General features: G+C 43.4%; 1 protein-coding gene across 2 annotated transcripts in view; it reads right to left on the reverse strand.

Moving 5' to 3' along the window:
• Positions 1-8,512: 8,512 nt before the first annotated feature.
• The window catches only part of TAMM41 (TAM41, mitochondrial translocator assembly and maintenance protein, homolog (S. cerevisiae)), a 61,738-nt gene continuing 49,043 nt past the window's right edge, over positions 8,513-21,207 (reverse strand). For both annotated transcript variants that reach the window (XM_011952316.1, XM_011952315.1), the window contains one exon: positions 8,513-8,648. In XM_011952316.1, the coding sequence (XP_011807706.1) occupies positions 8,572-8,648 (77 nt within the window). In that variant the 3' untranslated portion in view covers positions 8,513-8,571. The remainder of the gene's footprint in view (positions 8,649-21,207) is intronic.

The raw sequence follows: 21,207 nt of genomic DNA on the forward strand, positions 1-21,207 counted from the left end.
GGACAGCTGAGAATAATCACGGGTCAGATCACCTGGGTCCACATGGAGAGAGTAACCCACATCCTGCAGACATGGCCCAAAGATGGGGTGTGATACTGGAAAGTGAATGGATTTTTGAGTCATACAGAACTGAATTCAAATCCCACTATGGGGCTAGATTAACCTCTGTAATCCTATTTTCTTGGTTGTAAAAATTTTTTTTTTAAAGTTGGGCAAGGTGTGGTGGCTCACGCCTATAGTCTCAGCACTTTTAAGAGGCCAAGGTGGACGGATCACTTGAGCCCACTAGTTCAAGACCAGCCTAGGCAACATGGTCAAACTCCATCTCTACTAAAAACACAAAAAATTAGCCAGGGGTGGTGATGTGTGCCCATAGTCTCAGTTACTTGGGAGGCTAAGGTGGGAGAACGGCCTGAGCCCAGGAAGTCAAGGCTGCAGTAAGCTGAGCTCATGCTACTGCACTCTGGCCTGGATGACAGAATGAGACCCTGTCTCAAAAAAAAAAAAAAAAAAGTTGGATGTATCTATGTTGTAGGAGTGGGATAAAGATGAAGTGAGGCTGTTTATGTATCACACCTTCCATAAATCATAGGCCTTCTGTAAATCTTAGGTTTTCTCCATTTTTATACTATCTACTATGTCAAAGTACTTTCACAGATACTGGCCTGTGCCTGTGAAACTTTAGTTTACTCCTTTACTCCTCACCACATGGTTGGAGCTTGGGGCATGGACCTTTCTGTGGGTTCAAGAAGTTCAGTGATGTTTCGGTGGGACAGAGTGCCTGGGTTGATGAGCATCTGCCCTTAGTCTAATGCAGTGTGTCTGACAGATTCAGTCCTGTGTGTCCTCTAGCTCACTGAGGGTGTTTTGGAGTGACAGGGCTCAGGTGGGACTTGGGGCTTGAAGCCTCACTGTCATGCAGAGCCTCAAAGGAGTAAGGATCCATGATTCAGCTGGAGCTGCAAGCCAGGCCTCTGGCCATGGAGACCCTCAGCAACCCTGAGGGTGCTGGAGAAGAGCTTCTCCTTTCTAAAGTCCTGCTCATGTGCCAGAGTATAAAAGAATCTCACTGAGCACATGGCTATTTTGACTCTCATGTGGGGGTCACTTGGGCTTTGATATCATAGCTGTGATCAGAGGCAGCTCACCAGTGTTGGGCTCTCTTGCATTTATGGTTTTGCCAAACCACTTTTTCTCCAGTCTCCCAGGGACTGATGATTTTGGAGCACAGTGAGGAAACTCAACCATCAGCTTCAAACATCACCTGGCTCAACCATAAAGCCCAACATCACCTGGCTCATCTGTGACAGAGCTGACCTGGAGGGTCTGACCATATGCCTTTGGTCACCAAATCCAAAGCTTTTTCCAGGTCACCTGGCTAACAAAGGGAAATGTTATGATTAGAAGCCAGGGCCAAGCAACCTGGAGACAAGCTCTCTCTTAGGAATCACACTTTCCCTGAGATAGTTGTAAATTCTGAAACAGTGTTTGAAGGAATTCTAGCCACAAATCAGGATGATGTCATTTGCCAGGCATTGTTTAGTCAACTGGTTATTTTTATGAGTATAAGATTCATCACTCCAAGAGACAGTTATCAAATGGCAGTCATATCAACAATAACAGCTACCATTTACTGAGCACCTGCTGTGTGCTTGCTGTGGTATGGTATAGAGAAACACCTGCCTGTGGCGACTGAGCAGTGGTTAAGAGCACTGAGACTGGATCCAGACCATTCAAACATGGGCTTGAATCCTGGTTCTACCCCTTAACTAGCTGTGTGACTTTGGACAAGTTACTTAATCTCTTTGAGCCTGTTTCCTGATTTGTAAAGTCAGAATAATAATAGTACTTGCCTTATCGGGTTGTGTAAGGATGAATGAGTTAATACAAGAAACATTGCTCCAAATAGTAAGCACTGTCAAATTCTCACTACTCAAAATGTAAAACGTGGATGCCAAGTTTAATAAAAGTTAAAGACTACAACAACCCAATACAGACAGGACCCACAGGGACAGCTTCAGTAGTGGAGATTTGGGCCCCAACCAGGTAAGGAATTCTGCCCAAATGAAGTACAGGCTGACACTTTGGGAGGCCGAGACGGGCGGATCACGAGGTCAGGAGATCGAGACCATCCTGGCTAACACGGTGAAACCCCGTCTCTACTAAAAAATACAAAAAACTAGCCAGGCGTGGTCGCAGGCATCTGTAGTCCCAGCTACTCGGGAGGCTGAGGCAGGAGAATGGCGAAAACCCGGGATGTGGAGCTTGCAGTGAGCCGAGATCCCGCCACTGCACTCCAGCCCGGCGACAGAGCAAGACTCCGTCTCAAAAAAAAAAAAAAAAAGAAGCACAGGCTGAGGGAAATAGAAACACCGAATGGGTAAAGGGAGAAAGATGTCGTATCTACTGTGATATCATAACCTTTTTAAAAAATGAAGCGGTGGCTCATGCCTGTAATTCCAGCACTTTGGGAGGCCGAGGAGGGCAGATCACTTGAGTTCAGGAGTTCGAGACCAGCCTGGTCAACATGGTGAAACCCTGTCTCTACTAACAATACAAAAAATTAGCCAGGTGTGGTGGTGTGAGCCTGTAATCCCAGCTACTCAGGAGGCTGAAGTGGGAGAATCGCTTGAAGCTGGGAGGTGGAGGTTGCAGTGAGCCAAGATCATGCCACTGCACTCCAGTCTGGGCAACAGAGTAACACTCTGTCTCAAAAACCAAATCAAACCAAACCAAAACCAAAACAAAAAAGGTAGGCATATTTTCTTCCTTGCGTGGTAATGTGTATATACACACTCACAGACAGGCACACGGGTGTCTTTCACCCCTTCCCTTCACCTGTTTTCTATAAGGAGTGGGTGGTGGTTAATGTTATGGGTTAGTTTCTAAATTATACAATATCCAGTTGGGATTCTAATTAAAAGAGGCATTAACATCACCCAGAGAGGAATACAATAACTGCAGGGACTTTGTTTGCTCTTTCCTGCCAGAAAAGTGAGAACATTTTCTTTCTTTTTTTTTGTTTTGTTTTTGAGGAGGAGTCTTGCTCTGTCCCTCAGGCTGGAGTGCAGTGGCGCAATCATGGCTCACTGCAACTTCCGCCTCCTGGGTTCAAGTGATTCTCCTGCCCCAGCCTCCCAAATAGCTGGGATTACAGGTGCCCACCACCACCCCTGGCTCATTTGAGAGCATTTTCTTTTGTACAAAGGATAGCTGCATCATGGTGGGTGGAAGCAGGAAGCTGCTGCTGGTGTATGGAAATTTACATATGATTGAAGGGTGGATCTGGATGCTGTCACCACAGGCAGGTGTTTCTCTGGTAAGCTCAGCCATTCCTCTGTACTCCACTCTCTACTGCTGGGGTAGGAGTCTGCAAACTATGTTGCCCAGGCTTTCTCACCAGCTGGCTTTCTATTAGGTTTTGCTGATTGGAGACCGTGGTGCCAGATCAGAAGGTAGGAGGAAGAGAAGTTCCTGGGTTTGACTCCAACTGCAGCAGCAGTTACTGGTGGTTGTCAAGCGGCACCTGGTTTTTGTTTTTGTTTTGTTTTGTTTTGAGATGGAGTCTTGCTCTGTCACCAGGCTGGAGTGCAGTGGCGCAATCTTAGCTCACTGCAACCTCCGCCTCCCGGGTTCAAGTGATTCTCCTGCCTCAGTCTCCCAAGTAGCTGGGACTACAGGCACACGCCACCAGGCCCAGCTAATTTTTGTATTTTTAGTAGAAACGGGGTTTCACCATGTTGGCCAGGATGATCTCAATCTCTTGACCTCGTGATCCACCTACCTCGGCCTCCCAAAGTGCTGGGATTACAGGGGTGAGCCACCGCGCCCAGACTGTTGTTTTTTCAGTCAGAGTCTCACTCTCTCGCCTGGGCTGGAGTGCAGTAGCGTGATCTCCGCTCACTGCAGCCTTGACCTCCTGGGGTTCAGGTGATTCTGCCATCTCAGCCTCCCAAGTAGCTGGGACCATGGGTGGTACCACTGTACCCAGCTAATTTTCTGTTTACTTTTTGTAGAGATGAGGTCTCACTATGTTGCCCAGGCTGGCCTCAAACTCCTGAACTCAAGCAATTCACCCACCTTGGCCTCCCAAAGTGCTGTGATTACAGGCGTTAGCCACCGTGCCTGGCCCAAGTGGCATCTGGGCAGTGGTGGTGACTCTGGCAGCACTAGCAGTGGCAAGGGCATAAGTTTTCAGAGGACTTGTACACAGCATTAGATACTTCTGAACCGTGTACAAGTCTTCTGAAAACTTAATGACTTTAATCTTTTTGAGAGACAGGGTCTCACTCTGGTGCCCAGGCTGGTGTGGGCTTGTAGGTTCCAGCCCGGGGATGTTAGCAGCTTCCTGATGCACAGCTTCTCTGCACATCATCCCTTCTTCCTCCTCCAGTGTACCCCTTCTTTTTTGTTTGCCAGCCCTCCCAACATCTTTGTAACAAATTCCCTATATTAAATTCCTTCTATTTATTTATTTTATTTTATTACTATTTTTTGAGACAGAATCTCGCTGTGTCACTTAGGCTGGAATGCAGTGGCACAATCTTGGCTCACTGCAACCTCCACCTCCCAGGTTCAAGCAATTCTCCTGCCTCAGCCTCTCGAGTAGCTGGGATTACAGGCGTGTGACACCACAGCGGGGTAATTTTTGTGTTTTTAGTAGACATGGGGTTTCATCATGTTGGCCAGGCTGGTCTCAAACTCCTGACCTCGTGATCCACCCACCTCAGCCTCCCAAAGCGCTGGGATTATAGACGTGAGCCACTATGGCCAGCCCCTTCTATTTATTATACTTAGGGTTGTTTCCATTTTTCTTGACTAGATTGTGCAGTGGCATAATCACAGCTCACTGCAGCCTCAACCTTCTAGGCTCAAGCAATCCTCCCACCTCAACCTCCTGAGTAGCTGGGGCTACAGGTGTGTGCTACCACACTTTAAAGATTCTGTAGAGATGTGGAGGTCTCACTATGTTGCCTAAGCTGGTCTCGAACTCCTGGGCTCAAGCAATTCTCCCACCTTAGCCTCCCAAAGTGCTGGGATGACACATGGGAGCCACCACGCCTGGACAACTCAATGTCTTTAAATGACAACGATCATTTTCTTATTCTCCCTCAGACTTCCAAAAGCTGACTGGGCTTGGCCAGGCAGGTCCTGTTGGGCTCTCTTGTTCTGTCACAATCAGAGTGGCTGGGGCTGGAGTTATTTTAAAGCCTTGCTCATTCACTTGTCTGGCAAGTGATGCTGGACATCAGCCAGAACACCTACATGTGGCCTCTCCCAGTGGCCTGGGCACCCTGACAACATGGCGGCTGGGTTCCAAGCCAAGTGTCCTGAGAGAGCTGGCTGGGAGTTGTGTCACCTTTTAGGACCTAGCCTTGGAAGTGACGGAGATCTCATCTGTTATATTCTATCTGTGAGAAGCAAGTCACTAAGGCCTGCCCATATTCAAGGAGGGAAAATGAATGCTACTGCTAGAAGGAGGGCCAAAGAATTTGTGAACATATTTTGAAACCACTATAGGGAACATCTCCAGCAACACAGCAGCAGGTGTGGGCTTGTAACTTCCAGTACAGGGCTGCTAACAGCATCCTGATGTGCAGCTTCTCCGCACATCATCCCTTCTTCCTCCTCCAGGGTACCCCTTCTTTTTTGTTTCCCAGGCCTCCCAACATCTTTGCAACAAATTCCCTACATTAAATTCCTTCTATTTGATATACTTAGAATTGTTTCCATTTTCTTGGCTAGACTGACTAATATATGAGGGACTATCCCATGCCATCTAAATTCACCATCTGAACTGGATAGCAGAGATACTATCATGACGTGCCAAGAACCACATTAGGTGATCTACATGTTATGTCATTTAATTCTAACATCAAACCTGACACATGGGTATAAGAATACCTACATCATGGACATGGAAACTGAGTTTCAGAAGGGTTAAGCAACTTGACCAAGGACACAGCTGGAAAGAGTTGAGAACCAACTCTAGGTGTGACACCAAAATACATTTCTTTCTTGAGCCTTCTGGAATGAGAAGAGCTACTCACTCCCGAAGAGTTCCACTTTCCTCAGAGAAAGTCTTACCTCTCCTCCTTATATGCCTTTTTGACGAATCACCTTAGATTGAGGAAAAGGAAGAATACATCTACAGGCAGTGGAACACAAGACACAAGTATTCATCATTTGTGAAAGCTGCAGGCTGTGTTAGAAAAGGCACTACACCAGAGTCGAGGCCAGGGTTCAAGCCCCAGCAATGTTACTCACATATGTTCCCAAAGTATCTACTTTGGGAATATAAAAAGCTCTATCAGACACAGAGGACAGAAGTTAAAATAAAATAAAGCCAGATTATAGTGGGTCTTGAATAGGCTGACAAAAAATTCTTATTGCATAATCAGTGCAGAATCCATTTTGTCGCCCAGGCTGGAATACAGCGGCACAATCACAGATCACCGCAGCCTTGACCTCCTGGGCTCAAGTGATCCTCCCTCCCAAGTGGCTGGGACCACAGGCATGTGCCACCACATCTAGCTAATTTTTGAGAAACTTTTTGTAGTGATACGCTCTCGCTGTGTTGCCCAGGCTGCTCTTGAATTCCTGGGCTCAAGCAACTCTCCAGCCTCAGCCTTCCGAAGTGCTGGGATTCCAAGCATAAGCCACCTTGCCCAGTCTATTTTGGGTTCTTGAGGAAAAAACTTATATAAATAAACAAAAAGGCCTATAGAAGAAAATAATAGGCCAAGCGCAGTGGCTCACACCTGTAATCCCAGCACTTTGGGAGGCCAAGGCGGGTGGATCACCTGAGGTGAGGACTTCAAGACCAGCCTGGTCAACATGATGAAACCCTGTCTCTACTAAAAAGAGAAAAAATTAGCTGGGCATGGTGGTGGGCACCTGTAATCCCAGCTACTCAGGAGGCTGAAGCAGGAGAATCACTTGAACCCAGGAGGCGGAGGTTGCAGTAAGCCCAGATCACACCACTGCATTTCAGCCTGGGCAACAAGAGCAAAACTCCATCTTAAAAAAAAAAAGAGAAAAGAAAAAGAAAACAATAACAAAACCAATAATACAAAGGAACCACAGCAGCAACAACCATTTGCTCAATGCTAGGCACAGGCACTACCCTACGCGTTCTACAGGTTCTTGAGTGCACAGACCAGCACAACTTGAAGAGGTCTGTAATGTTATTTCCATCTCACAGACGGTGAAACTATTCAGAGGCTCAATAACTTGCCCAAAATCACATAGCTGGTCAGTAGTGGGGATGAGATGTAACTCAGTTTGGCTGAATCTGAAGTCTGCACTCTCCACTATGCCATGGGTTGGAATGAGCTGAATCCAATAGTAAACAAAAAATAAGTAGACAGGGGATTGTTCAAATGTACAAGAGACCCTACAGGACTGCACCAGAATACTTGGCAATGGAAATACAGAGTGTGAGGTGGGACAAAGACAATGTGAAGGAAAAAAAGACAAGCTGAGGTTCAACCAAATAGATTCATATGGCTTGTAAGGTGGATGAGGTGGGAAGAGGTGGTTGCTTCCCAACAGCCCTTCCTCCTCCATTGTCCATTTAAGTATCTACTTCTTCTCTGAAGCCTGTGAGCCCAAGGAGAGGGAAGTTACCTCTTGGGCTGAGGCTGGTGGCTCAGGCCTGGGCCTATCAGCTTAGTTCCATCCTTTGTCCATTTACGGGCTCAGGGATGGGCATGTCACCCAATCAGTGTCCATGAAACCAAACAGAGGCTTGCTAGGGGCTGTTGGGAAGGTTTCCTGCTTTTCTAAGAGGCCATCTGAAAGGAGTCTTCTCTGTGGCTCCAGTTGTGATCTGGAAGCACACAGCCCTTGAAGCTGCTCTCATGACAGAACAAAACCAGCCTCAGCATGATGCTAACACTGCAGAGGGCAGAGGACAGAGAGATGGAGAGAAACTGGGGTGCATGATTCTGTCCTTTGTTGTTCAAGGCACTCTGTGGTGGGTTTCCTGTTGCCCAAATACGCCCTGTTACAATAAGGTAGGCTCTGCAAGATGTCTGTCCTAAGCTCCTTACCCAAGTCACTCCCATACACTTTAGTGGAGAACAAAGAAAAACACAAAAAGCCTAGATCCAGGGAAATGTTGATGTGACACTTGCAAGTGTCACATTTTTTTTCCTTGTTGGAAAAAAAACAAGTGAACAGGATGGAGACTAGAGACATAACAAGCCAGGCAGAGAAAGCCACGCTTCCCCACCCTGTAAGTTTCCTGGGCTGCGTGTTCACAGCACACATGCAATTTGTCATATCTGACTCTCATGTACCTACAGAATGCAGGCCACAGGCAAAGCTATTCTGCAGGACCCACGTGGCTTTGAACAGGGAGAGGGTTCTTTTCTTCTGATGCTAAGCCTTCTAACATATTTGGGTCCCAACTGGGTAAATGTCTGATGCATACATTTAAAAAACCAAGTATTATACGAACCAGTGTATTTCGAATTCAAGCAATGGGTCAAAGTAACAAACTACACTGTTCTGTCAAAAAGGATCACTTTATTCATCTATACATAACATATATAAAAGTAAGTAAAATCAGGATGTTTTCCTCAGCCACCCTTTCCACATTTTGTGCAGTTTTAGTGAACTATAAATCACTGACTTCTTCATGCCTAAAAGAGAAAAGACGAGAAAGTAAGAAAATGGAGGCTGGTTGAGAAGACGCTCAGTTTCAGTGACATCCTGAACAGAGACGTGTCTTTGGAGGAGGGCAGTGAGGGCTGGCCAGTGGCTCTAGGAGACCAGGGAGCTGAAGGTGATGAAAGGTACTGTCATCAGTGTAGGGGAAATGACTCTGATTTTGGCATTTTCCGATTTAGGGATATGGATGCCAACGGTTCCTAAGTTATTGGTATAAGTGATCCTTTTGAGTTATGAACATATTGGAAACCTCTGAACTTAACTCTTTCAAAAAGGCAGGACAAGGATAAGACTCTGTATGCCACTGGGTCCTCGTTCTCTCTCTCTCCGGCCTAAATTCCAATCCCCAGCTCACTGTCTCTATGTCACTGTGAAAGCCACCTGTCTGCCTATGACAAATGCTGTTCCCATCACTTTCTGCCTCGTTGACTTGGAACCCCTGTTTAGATTTCTTGTCTAGGAAGTGCTTCCCTGGACCCACAGGGTGGCCCCACAGCATCTGTGCTCACTTGACACACTGTGCAATACTACGTGTGGGCTGATTCACCCACGCCTCTGCCTGGACTGGGAGCTTCCTGAGGACAGGGACCTTGTCCTATTCACCTAGGTGGCCCTGTCACCTAGTACAGGACCCAGAACACAGCAGGTACTCTGTAAAAGCTTTTGAAATGACGGGACAAATGTGCCTCATTTGGACAGCTGGCCCCCTAGCACCCCCATCTATTTAGTCACGAGTATGTGATGAAACTGGAGAAAGGCTCTCCGGCGGCTTAGGAGAAAGAAGTAAAATGGGATAAAATAAATGGGTGTCATTTGTCAGATCTAAGAGTATCCTATTTGTGGAAGCTATTATGGACTCGACTTCCTTTGTGTTGAGGGTGAGATCATTCAGTTTGTGTTTCAGGGTGTGGCCCAAAGATATGAACAGTCTTTTTCACTGTGAGACACAAAAAACTGTGATCCGTGCTATGTGTGTGAAGTGCACACCCCTGGCAGTGCACTTCGGTGAGCGTGCTGACAAGGTAACAGGTTTCACTCTGGACATGCCTAGCACTGGGGTTTGAGTGATGACTTGAAAATATCTGGCCCTATTACCTGTAAACCGCCTAGTCCACTTCGAGCCTTGGAAAAGACGACTGCAGACAGTGGCAGGGGAGCAGTAAAATCATTAATGAATACTTCTAGATACTCTGGCTTCGTCTGTCTACCAGTTGACTACTTGCAAACCAACATAACCCAGCCAACAAACTCAGAGTTCCTTTCCCTGCCTCCACTCCTTTAAATTTTCTCCCTGGAGCAACCACTCTGGTAAACCCCACCCACTTGAGCATTGAGACTAGAAGCTTATTACACAAGGTGCTTTTTAAAATTCCAGCCAGAACCAACCAAAAGACCAAGCCGAATACAGGTAGTTGTACATGGAAAGGTTCATACAGCAACCCCAGGGCACTGAGTCACAGCTAGAGGAGGATGCATGGGCCATGATAATTCCCAGCTCAGCTTCAAAAAGCAGTTCCTTGGAGCTTCAACATTTAAGGTAAATACATAAAGTAGAAGAGTGTCACCATGTAGTCATTTTTTTTTGCCGCTAGTGGACGGAAATCTCCCTTGAATAAAACATTCTCCCTTTCATGGTTCTGCCAGTGAGACATTTTCAGAAAGACTGCAGCAGGGAAATCTGTTAGAGCAGTAGAATCGGAGTCAAGAGACCTGGACTCTAGTCCCAAGTGGGCCACAAACTAACGGTGGCCATTCCCTGGGCCTCAGTTTCCTTATCTGTAAAATGACGGTTGGAATAGATGAGGGGTTCTCTAACAAGGGGCCCATAGATTAGTCTGAGTGTCTGTGAACTCCCTAACGCTGCAGGAAAATTTGCTGCAGGAAAATTTGCATATGTGTGTGCATATGTGCACTTCTGTGCAGGGCATCCAGAGTTCTAGTCAGATTTTCACAGGAATCCTGGACTTGCAAAAGGCTAAGAACCAACAGATCAGAATGAAGAGTCTTTTCTGCCTTAATATGACAATTTCAACAAAGGTGGAGAACTTAAATTTCATGATTTTGGAATAGGCAAAACTTTTCTAAACAGGACACAAGAAACTGCTAAATATATAGAAGACAAAATGGATAAATTGGACTACATGAAATTATGAATTTCTTTTCACCAAAAGACAACATTAAGAGAATAAAATGACATGGCTTATGGCTGCAATCCCAACGCTTAGGGAGGCCGAGGCGGGCAGACCACAAAGGTCAGGAGATCAAAGACCATCCTGGCCAACATTGTGAAACCCCGTTTCTACTAAAATACAAAAAATTAGCTGGGCGTGGTGGCACGTGCCTGTAGTCCCAGCTACTTGGGAGGTTGGGGCAGGGGAATTGCTTGAGCCCAGCAAGTGGAGGTTGCAGTGAGCCGAGATCATGCCACTGCACTCCAGCCTGGTGACAGAGCAAGGCTCCATCTCAAAAAAAAAAAAGACAGTGAAATGACAAGCCACAGAGAAGGGGATTTTGGCAACACATGTATCCAACAATGGAGTTGTGCCCCGACTACAGAGAGAATCAGTAAGCAAAACAGACAACTCAGTAGGAAAATGAGCAAAAGACTAGAATAGATGCTTCACAAAAGAGCATATCCAAATAAACAAAATGAAAAATGCTCAACTTCCTCAGTCATGAGGAAAATGTGAATTAAAAGCCCAACAGGTACCACTAGTCACTCACTAGAGCGCCTAAAATGAAAAAGACCTATACAAGTATTCAGGGAGGCGCTGCAACAGAAACTCTGCTAGTGCCAGCATAAATGTGGACAATTGTTTAGCAGTTTCTACTAAGGCTGAACAGTCACATGCTTTATCATCCAGGAATTCTACCCCTTGGTACATACCTGACAGGAACCCATACATACACCCACCAAAAAACAGGTACAAAAATATCCACAGCAGCACTACTTGTAATAGTCCCAAGCGGGAAGAACCTAAGTATCTATCAATAGTAGAATGGATAAATTGTGGAATATTCACACAGCAGAATAGTGCACTGAGCAGAAATGAACCACTGCTACTCCCAACACGGTGAATCTCACTATGTTATAAATGAACAGGGAAAGACACAAGAGGACATGCTTATACATGGTTCAAAAATGGGTAAAACAGAACCGTGGCACTGGGAGCCAGGCTGGTGCTTCCTCTCGGAGAAGCAATGTCTGTGGCGGGCGTGAGGGGCACTGGGGACTAGCATGGCTGTATTTCTTCGCCTGGGCACTAGGTCTGTGGGGTGTTCCCTTTGTGAAAATTCATCAGATTTATGATTTTTGCCCTTTTCTGTATATATGGACATATTTCCGACTACCGGAAAATTTAGAATCTTTCATTTATTCAGTCACACATTGAACAAATATTTATTGAGCACCTATATAAACAAGACACTGAACTAGTTGCTAGGGATACTGGTATGGACAACAGCTACAGTCTCCGCCCTCGCAGAGTACACAATCCATAGACTTCTACTTGGTCTACCTTAAGCTTACTTTCTTCAATTTTTTTTTTTTTTTTTAAGAGACAGGGTCTCACTCTGTCGCCTAGGTTGGAGTGCAGGGGCATAATCAAAGCTCACTGGAGCCTCGACCTTCTGGGCTCGAGAGATCCTCTCTCCTCATTTTCCTGAGCAGCTGGGGCTACAGGTACGTGCCACCATGCCTAGCTCATTTTATTTTATTTTTGTAGAGATGGGGGTCTTGCTTTGTTGCCCAGGCTGGTCTTGAACCCTTGACCTCAACCCATCCTCCCACCTTAGCCTCCCAAAGTGCTAGGATTACAGGTGTGAGCCACTGTGCCCAGATTACATTAAGCTTACTCTTTCTACAGGAAAGGATGATGATTTAGGAATTCTGCTCACTCCTTCCCCAACCGATAAAGGTGCAACATCTCTTTAGATGCATCCCCTGTAGAGAGATCCTTATTTACCTAAAACTAGTCATTATGAATTCTGGTTAGTATCTAAAGTCAGGATTTTAGTTTTAGAAGCATGCAGAAAACTATGTCACTATATGGCTCCTAAGGTTTCTCTTCTGATTTCCAGCTTGTTTCACATGACCTACAGCAAAGTTAATACACATGTAAGACTATTCCCTGTGTGATCTTAAAACAGATGGGTCTACTGACAGACAAACTCTCAAGGAAACAATGTGAGGTAGAAATATGGCTAGGCTGTGAAAGATCTCTACCACTCTATAATTTTACGTTTCAGACCTTTGATAAAATTAGTGTCCCCAAAACATCCTTCCAATTCATTTCCAACCATAAGCAGATATACCTATAAAGAAATCTTTTCTGAGACAAAAGTACAACTTATTTTAAGAACTTGCAGGCTGAAGTGACAAGCAAATCAGCATCAGAGCACGAGTGTTCTTCTAATTTAAATATATACGCACCAACAAACGGAAGAAATGCTTCAGTTATAAGAAATCAGAAGCAGAGGATGATGACTAATCCGTTCTACTGTGTTCCCGGAAAAGGCTGGTAAGGATCAACTGAGGCATGCCTTTTAGGAGCAAGACTGAACCTGTCTTGTTAATTTAGTTTAGCTGAATCTTTTGAAGCTAGAGAGGTAAACAGGTATTTGTCCCCAGAGTTAATTCTGATTGACCACAAAGTCAGGTGGGAAAAAATAAGATTTAAAAATTAAACTCATCATCCTCACCCAACCTCCCTCTCTGCTCAGGGAATGAATGGCTCTACTGCTTCACAGGCCCAAAACCTGGGAGTTAGTTCTGACTCCTCCTTCATGTCCCATAACCCTTTAGTCACCAAGACCCAGCCGTGTTCCCTTCTAAACACGGCAATCTTTCCTGTCTGAACTGCAATGACCTGCGTTCAGGCTGCTGTAACTCCTCAGCTGACTGGCTGCAGCCATATCTACTCAGTCTCCCTAGCAATAGTTTTACTGTCCTTCCATTTGATCTCCATACTCTAACTACACCAGTCTTTCTGCAGTCCCATGGTGACTTCCCTCTGCCCTCAAAAGAAACCCTGAACTCCCTAAAGACATGGCTTTTAAAGTCTTTGTTTGGCCCCTGCTTCTCTCTCCATCTGATCACTAAACTCCCCCATTTCTCACCTACCTGTTCCCATGCCAGAGTACTCAGACAGTTCTACTTCTCTCCACTCGAGTTAGATGCCTTATAAAAGGCAGCTGCTAGAATATGCAGTTGCTTAGCTGGTCTGTTGTTGCCAGTCTGAGATGTGAGGTCATCTGTTGCTACCATGAAAGGAGGAGCAGGCAAGTTTCAGGAGGCTAAATAGTCTTTTAGTACTCCTAAGCCAGCTGGCTTCAGTTGGTGATCTGATGAGAATGATGTTATTCTACTAGCAGCACAGTCTAAGGGAAATTACAATGATTTGCTAAATAATCAACTCCTAGGCTAAAGGAAAAGAAAAACAGTGTTTGGTTTTGGAAGCAATTCTCTACTCATATTTGAACAGGAGTATATGTGATGGTCAGGGAATTTCAAGGGAACTAATAAGGACAGAGCATCAGTCAGACGGCACTGAGGACATACTGCCATTGTTATCCAGCACCGTTTACTAGGCAGGGCAGTCCTCCAAGCTGGTTATAGATGCCTGGCTTGCATGTTTCGTAGGAGTAAAGCGAAATTTAGATATACTTTCATCTAAATTTATAAAGCACCTCTGGATAACACCCTGGATGCTCTCACGTAAGCCTCGGAACACCTTATGAGTTGGGTATTAGTATTCCCACCACCTCACAGAAGAGAGAATACCATACCATAGTCATAGAGTGAAGAAACAAATAATCAGAACCCCAAAATCCTATCCTCTGACTCCAAGCTTAGCTCCTTCACTAAGTGGATTCCTGGAATTTAACTGAATTTGACCTTTGGATCGGTTGGCTAAGGGGAAGACCAAATCTTCCTTTTTATCCCATTTATGAGTAGGAGGTTGCACAGGGGAGGAGGGATAATGGCTATAAAAGAATAAAAACTAAACCAAATATGCTAGGGTTTTCTCATCCTACAGATGACATATGAGCTGGCTGAAAAACTGAACAGAGGCAGAATTTGAGAAATTTTGGGGAGAAGGACCTAGCAAAAGTAAGGCAGAACAACAACAGCTATGATGACAACAAAAGGACTCGTAAAGAGCAAGATGGATCTCAGCCCAAAAGCTCCTTTGGCTAATAAACAACTTCAGTAAAGTCTCAGGATAAAAAAATCAATGTGCAAAAATCACTAGCATTCCGATACACCAACAACAGTCAAGCAAAGAGCCAATTAAGAACTCAACCCCATTCACAACTGCCACAAAAAGGAATATAGCTAACCAGGGAGGTGAAAGAGCTCTTCAAGGAGAACTACAAAACACTGCTCAAAGAAATCAGAGATGACGCCAACAAATGGAAAACTATTCCATGCTCATAGAATCAGTACTGTTAAAATGGTCATACTGCCTAAAGCAATTTACAGATTCAATGCTATTCCTATTAAACTACCAATGACAGTCTTCACAGAAATAGAAAAAAACTATTTAAAAATTCATATGGAACCAAAAAAGCCCAAATAGCCAAGGCAATCCTAAGCAAAAAGAACAAAGCTGGAGGCCTTGTGCTACCCGACTTCAAACTATAACTACAGGGCTACAGTTACCAAAACAGCATGGTACTGGTAGAAAAACAGACACACAGACCAACAGAACAGAACAGAAACCCAGAAATAAGGTTGCACAACTACAATCACCTGATCTTTGACAAAGCAGGCAAAAACAAGCAATGGGGAAAGAACTCCCTATTCAATAAATGTTGCTGGGGTAACTGGTTAGCCATATGCCGAAGATTGACACTGGACCCCTTCCTTGTACCATATACAAAAATTAAGTCAAGATGGATTAAAGACTTAAATGGAAAGCTATAAAAACCCTGGAAGACAACTTAGGCAATATCATTCTGGACAGAAGAACGGGAAGATTTCATGACAAAGATGCCAAAAGCAATTACAACAAAAGCAAAAATTTAAAATGGGATCTAATTAAACTAAAGAGCTTCTGCACAGCAAAAGAACAAGACAGCGAAGAAGAGACTGAACAGACAACCTACAAAATGGGAGAAAATTCTGCAAACTATGCGTCTGACAAAGGCCTTATATCCAGCATCTATAAGGAACCTAAACAAATTTATAAGAAAAAAAAACGACCCCATTAAAAAGTGGGCAAAGGACATGAACAGACACTTTTCAAAGAAAGACATACATGCAGCCAACAATCACAGGAAAAAAAGCTCAACATGACTGATAATTAGAGGAATGCAAATCGAAATCACAATGAGATTCCATCTCACAGCAGTCAGAATGACTGTTATTAAGTCAAGAAACAACAGATGCTGGTGAGGTTGTGGAGAAAAAGGAATGTTTATACACTGCTGGCAGGGGTGTAAATTAGTTCAACCATTGTGAAAGACAATGTGCCAATTCCTCAAAAACCTAAAAAGAGAACTGCCATTTGATCCAGCAATCCCATTACTGGAGTACACACCCAAAGGAGTATAAATCATTCTATCACAAAGACACATGCATGTGTAGACTCACTGCAGCACTATTCACAATAGCAAAGACATGGAATCAACCTAAATGCCCATCAATGGTAGACTGCATAAAGAAAATGTGGTACATATACACCATGGAATATTATGCAGCCATAATAAAAAAGAGATCGTGTCCTTTGCAGGGATATAGATGGAGGTGGAGGCCATTATCCTCAGCAAACTAATGCAGCAACAGAAAACCAAGTATTCTTACTTACAAGTGGGAGTTAAATGATGAGAACACATAGACACATAGAAAGGAACAGACAGACAGGCACTGGGACCTACTGATGGGTGGAGGATGGGAGGAGTGAGAGGATCAGAAAAAATAACTAATGGGTACTAACTATGCTTAATACGTGGGTGACAAAATAATCTGTATAACAAACCTCTATGGCACAAGTTTGCCTTCATACAAATTTGCACATGTACCCCTAAACTTAAAATAAAAGTAAAACAAAACAAAACAAAAAAGAACAAGGTGGAGAAGGATAGAGGTTCTGAAGCTCACTGTGAAGATGAGGAAAGAGAAACAGGCAAACCAGCTACTCAGTGCCTGTCACAGTTAGTTCACTCTAGCTGGAGACCTGGGCCAGGGGCTAACACCATTTGAATATGACATTGTAAAGAGGCTTGTTTTAAACAGAGGTCAGGAAACTTTTAGGTAAATGATACCAAAAGAAGAAAAACCAGACATAATGCTAGATGCTTTAATATATCTTAAAATATAATCTCCTGGCCAGGTGCAGTGGCTCAAGCCTGTAATTCCAGCACTTTGGGAGGCTGAGGTAGGAGGATTACTTGAGCCCAGGAATTTGAGACAAGCCTGGGCAACATAGTGGGACTCAGTCTCTACAAAAAACAAAAACAAAACAAAAAAACATAGCCAGGTGTGGTATTGCATCCTTTAGACCCAGCTACTTGGGAGGCTAAAGTGGGAGGATCACACCACTGCAGTCTAGCCTAGGCTAGAAACTGTCTCCAAAAAAACAAAACCAAACATAAAATATACCACTGCACTCTGGCCTGAGCTAGAACCTGTCACCAAAAAAAAACAAAACCCAAAACAAACAAAAAAACAAACATAATCTTCACAACCTAGTGAGGCAGGCATAATTATTCCTATGAAGTTAAAACTCAGAAAAATTAGGTAACTTGCCCAAGTCACACTGGTTAGGTTGTAATTTGAGCTCTAGTCTCTGGGGCTCACAAACCTCTGCCCTCAGCACTATGCTAGGAAACCTTTGTCACAGCTCTTGGCCATAATAAACAGAGAAGCCAGAGCATAAGGCCATTTAACCCACAGAATCTGAAGGGGTGCTCATCACTTTCCATGCTTTATGTTACCTCAGGGTGAGGTTACACACATTCTGCCATTCTAGACTTCCACAATGCAATGCGGCATCATTAGAAGTGAAGAAAAAGCTGAATGGGAAGAGAGGTTAAAATGTTTAGAAAATCTATTTAAGGAAATAATCAATGAAAGCTTCTCAAGTCTAGCACCGTGTGTCAGATATCCAGATACAAGAGACCCAATGACCCCCAGGTGAATACACTGCAAAAATGACTTCAACACAGCATATCATACTCAGAAAGTCTAAAATGAAAGTAAAAGAAAGAATTTTAAAATTAGCAAGAGAAAAGCATCTAGTTACCCATAAATGAAACCTCATCAGACTAACAGTGGACTTTTCAGCAGAAACCTTAAAAGGCCAGAAGAGAATGGGATAGCATTTTCAAAGTGCTGAAGGAAAAAAACCCTGTCAGCTAAGAATTTTATATCCTGCTAGAATAAGCTTCATAAATGAAAGAGACTAGTCTTTCCTAGACAAATACTAAGGGAATCTGTCACCATTAGACCTGCCCTATAGGAAATGCTCAAAGGAGTCTCAAACCTGGAAACAAAACGTTGATATTCACCATCACAAAAATGCGCAGAAATATAAAACTCACAGTTCTTATAAAACAATCTCACAAAAGAGGAAAAGAAAGAAATCAAATGACAGAATTTCATCAAAACACAAGGACAAAAAGAGAAAAAGAAAGAAAACAAAGAATTTATAAAATAACTTGAAAACAACCATATGATGGAAACAAAGTCTCACATATCAATATTAACCTTAAATGTAAATGGATTAAATACGTCACTTAAAAGATACAGATTGGCAGAACGGATTAAAAAACATAATCTACCTATATGCTACCTACAAGAAACTCACCTTACCTGTGAAGACGCAAGTAGACTGAAAGAGACAGAAAAAGATACTCCATCCAAAAGAAAACCAAAAGGAGAACTATATATATATCAAATAAAATGGACTCTAAATCAAAAACAGTTAAAAAAAAAAAAAAAGACTAAGAATGTCATTATATAACGATAAAGGGATCAGTTCACCAAGGGGTATATATAGGAAATCCTAAATATATATGCACCCAACATATGAGCACCCAAATTCACAAAACAAATATTACTAGCTCTAAAGAAAGAGACAGATAGCAATACAATAACAGTGGGGGACTTCAACATTCCATTCATAGCACTATACAGACCATAGAGACAAAAAATTAACAAAGAAACACTGGACTTTAGACCAAAGAGACTTAACAGACATTTATAGAACATTCTTCCCAACATCTATAGAAGATACATTCATTTCATCAGCACATAAAACATTCTTCAAGCATGGGCTATATAGGGAGACTCTGTCTCTACAAAAAATAACAATAAAAATGAATGTAGCCAGGTGTGGTGGTATGTGCCTGTGGTCCCAGCTACTCAGGAGGCTGAGGTGGGAGGACTGCTTAATAATAGGAGGTCAATGCTACAGTAAGCCATGATAACACCACTGCACTGCACCCTGGGCAACAGAGCAAGACCCTGTCTCAACAAAGAAAAAAAAAAAAAAAGAAGAAGAAGAAACATTCTTCAAGATAGATCACATGTTAGGCTACAAAACAAGTCTTAACAAATTTTTAAAAATCAAAATCAAGTATCTTCTCAGACAATAGTAGAATAAAGCTAGAAATCAACATAAGAGGAACTTGAGAAACGATACAAATACATGGAAATTAAACAGCATGCCCCTAAATAATCACTTAATCACTGGGTCAATGAAGATTTTTTCCCCTGAGACAGGGTCTTATTGTGTCACCCAAGCTGGAGTGCAGTGGCGCAATCATGACTCACTGTAGCCTTAAACTCCTTTGGCTCAAGTGATCCTCCTGCCCTAGCCTCCTGAGTAGCTGGGACTACAGGCACATACGACCTGTACAGCTAATTTTTTGTAGAAATGGGGTTTTTCCATGTTGCCCAGGCTGGTTTCAAACTCCTAGGCTCAAGCAATCCACCCATCTCAGACTCCCAAAGTGCTGGGATTACAGGCATAAGCCACCATGCCCGACCTTAAAATTTTTTTGAGACAAATAAAAATGAAAACACAACATACCAAAGCCTGTGGGATGCAGAAAAAGCAGTGCTAAGAGGCACTACCAATGCTTATAGCATTACATGTCTACATGAAAAAGCAGGAAGATCACAAAGTAACAACCTAATGCCGTACCTCCAGGAAAAAGAAAAAAAAGAACTAAACCCAAAGTTAGCAGAAGAAAAGAAATACCAAAGATCAGAGCAAAACTAAATAAAATAGAGACCAAAAAACAATACAAAGGATCAACAAAATGAAAAGCTGGGACCAGGTGCAGTGGCTCATGCCTGTAATCCCTGCACTTTGGAAGGGTGAGGCAGGCGGATCGCAATTCTAGGAGTTCAAGACCAGCCAGGGCAATGTGGCAAAATCCCATCACGACAAAAAATACAAAAGTTAGCCAGGCGTGGTAGTGTGCACTGTAGTCCCAGCTACTCAGGAGGCTGAGGTGGAAGGATCACTTAAGCCTGGGAGGCAAATATTATAGTAAGCCATGATTGTGCCACTGCACTCTAGCCTGGGTGACAGAGCCAAACCCTGACTCAAAAAAAAAAAAAAAAAGAAAAAAAAGTTGGTTCTTTGAAAGTTACACGAAATTGATAAGCCACTAGCTAAGACTAAGAAGACAAGAGAGACAAAAATAAACAAGATATAAGACAAGAAGAGATACAAATAAACACAATCAGAAATGAAAAAGGAGACATTACAATCGATGCTACAGACATACAAAAGCTCATCAGAGAATATTATAAACACCTAGATGCCCACAAACTAGAAAACCTAAAGGAAATTGATAAAATTCATGGAAACATAATCTCCAAGACTGAACCAGGAAGAAACAAGAGTATCTGAAAAGACCAGTAATGTAGTAGCGAGATTGAATCACTAATAAAAATCTCCCAACAAGAAGCAGCCCAGGACCAGATGGATTCATAGCTGAACTCTACCAAACACAGAAAGAATGAATACCAATCCTCCTGAAACTATTCTAAAAAGATCAAGGAGGGAATTCTCCCTAACTCATTCTATGAGGCCGGTATCACCGTGGTACCAAAACCAGACAAGGACACAACACCACCAAAATAGAAAACTATAGACCAATATCTCTGATGAACACAGACACAAAAATCCTCAACAAAATACTAACAAATTAAATCCAACAGCACATCAAAAAGAGAACATATTATGATCAGGTGGGATTCACCCCAGGGAAGCAAGGTTGGTTCAATATATGCAAATCAATAAATGTGATACATCACATAAACAGAATTAAGGGCAAAAACCATATGATCATCTAAACAGACGCAGAAAAAGCATTCAATAGGCTGGGCACAGTGACTCATGCCTGTAATCCCAGCACTTTGGGAGGCCAAGGTGGGCAGATCACTTGAGATCAGGAGTTCAAGACCAGCTTGGCCAACATGGTGAAACTCCGATTTTACTAAAAATACAAAAATTAGCCAGGTGTGGTGATGTGTGCCTATAGTCCCAGCTACTTGGGAGGCTGAGGCAG

Source organism: Colobus angolensis, unplaced genomic scaffold, assembly GCF_000951035.1.
Source record: "Colobus angolensis palliatus isolate OR3802 unplaced genomic scaffold, Cang.pa_1.0 Scaffold34, whole genome shotgun sequence".
Taxonomy (NCBI): domain Eukaryota; kingdom Metazoa; phylum Chordata; class Mammalia; order Primates; family Cercopithecidae; genus Colobus; species Colobus angolensis.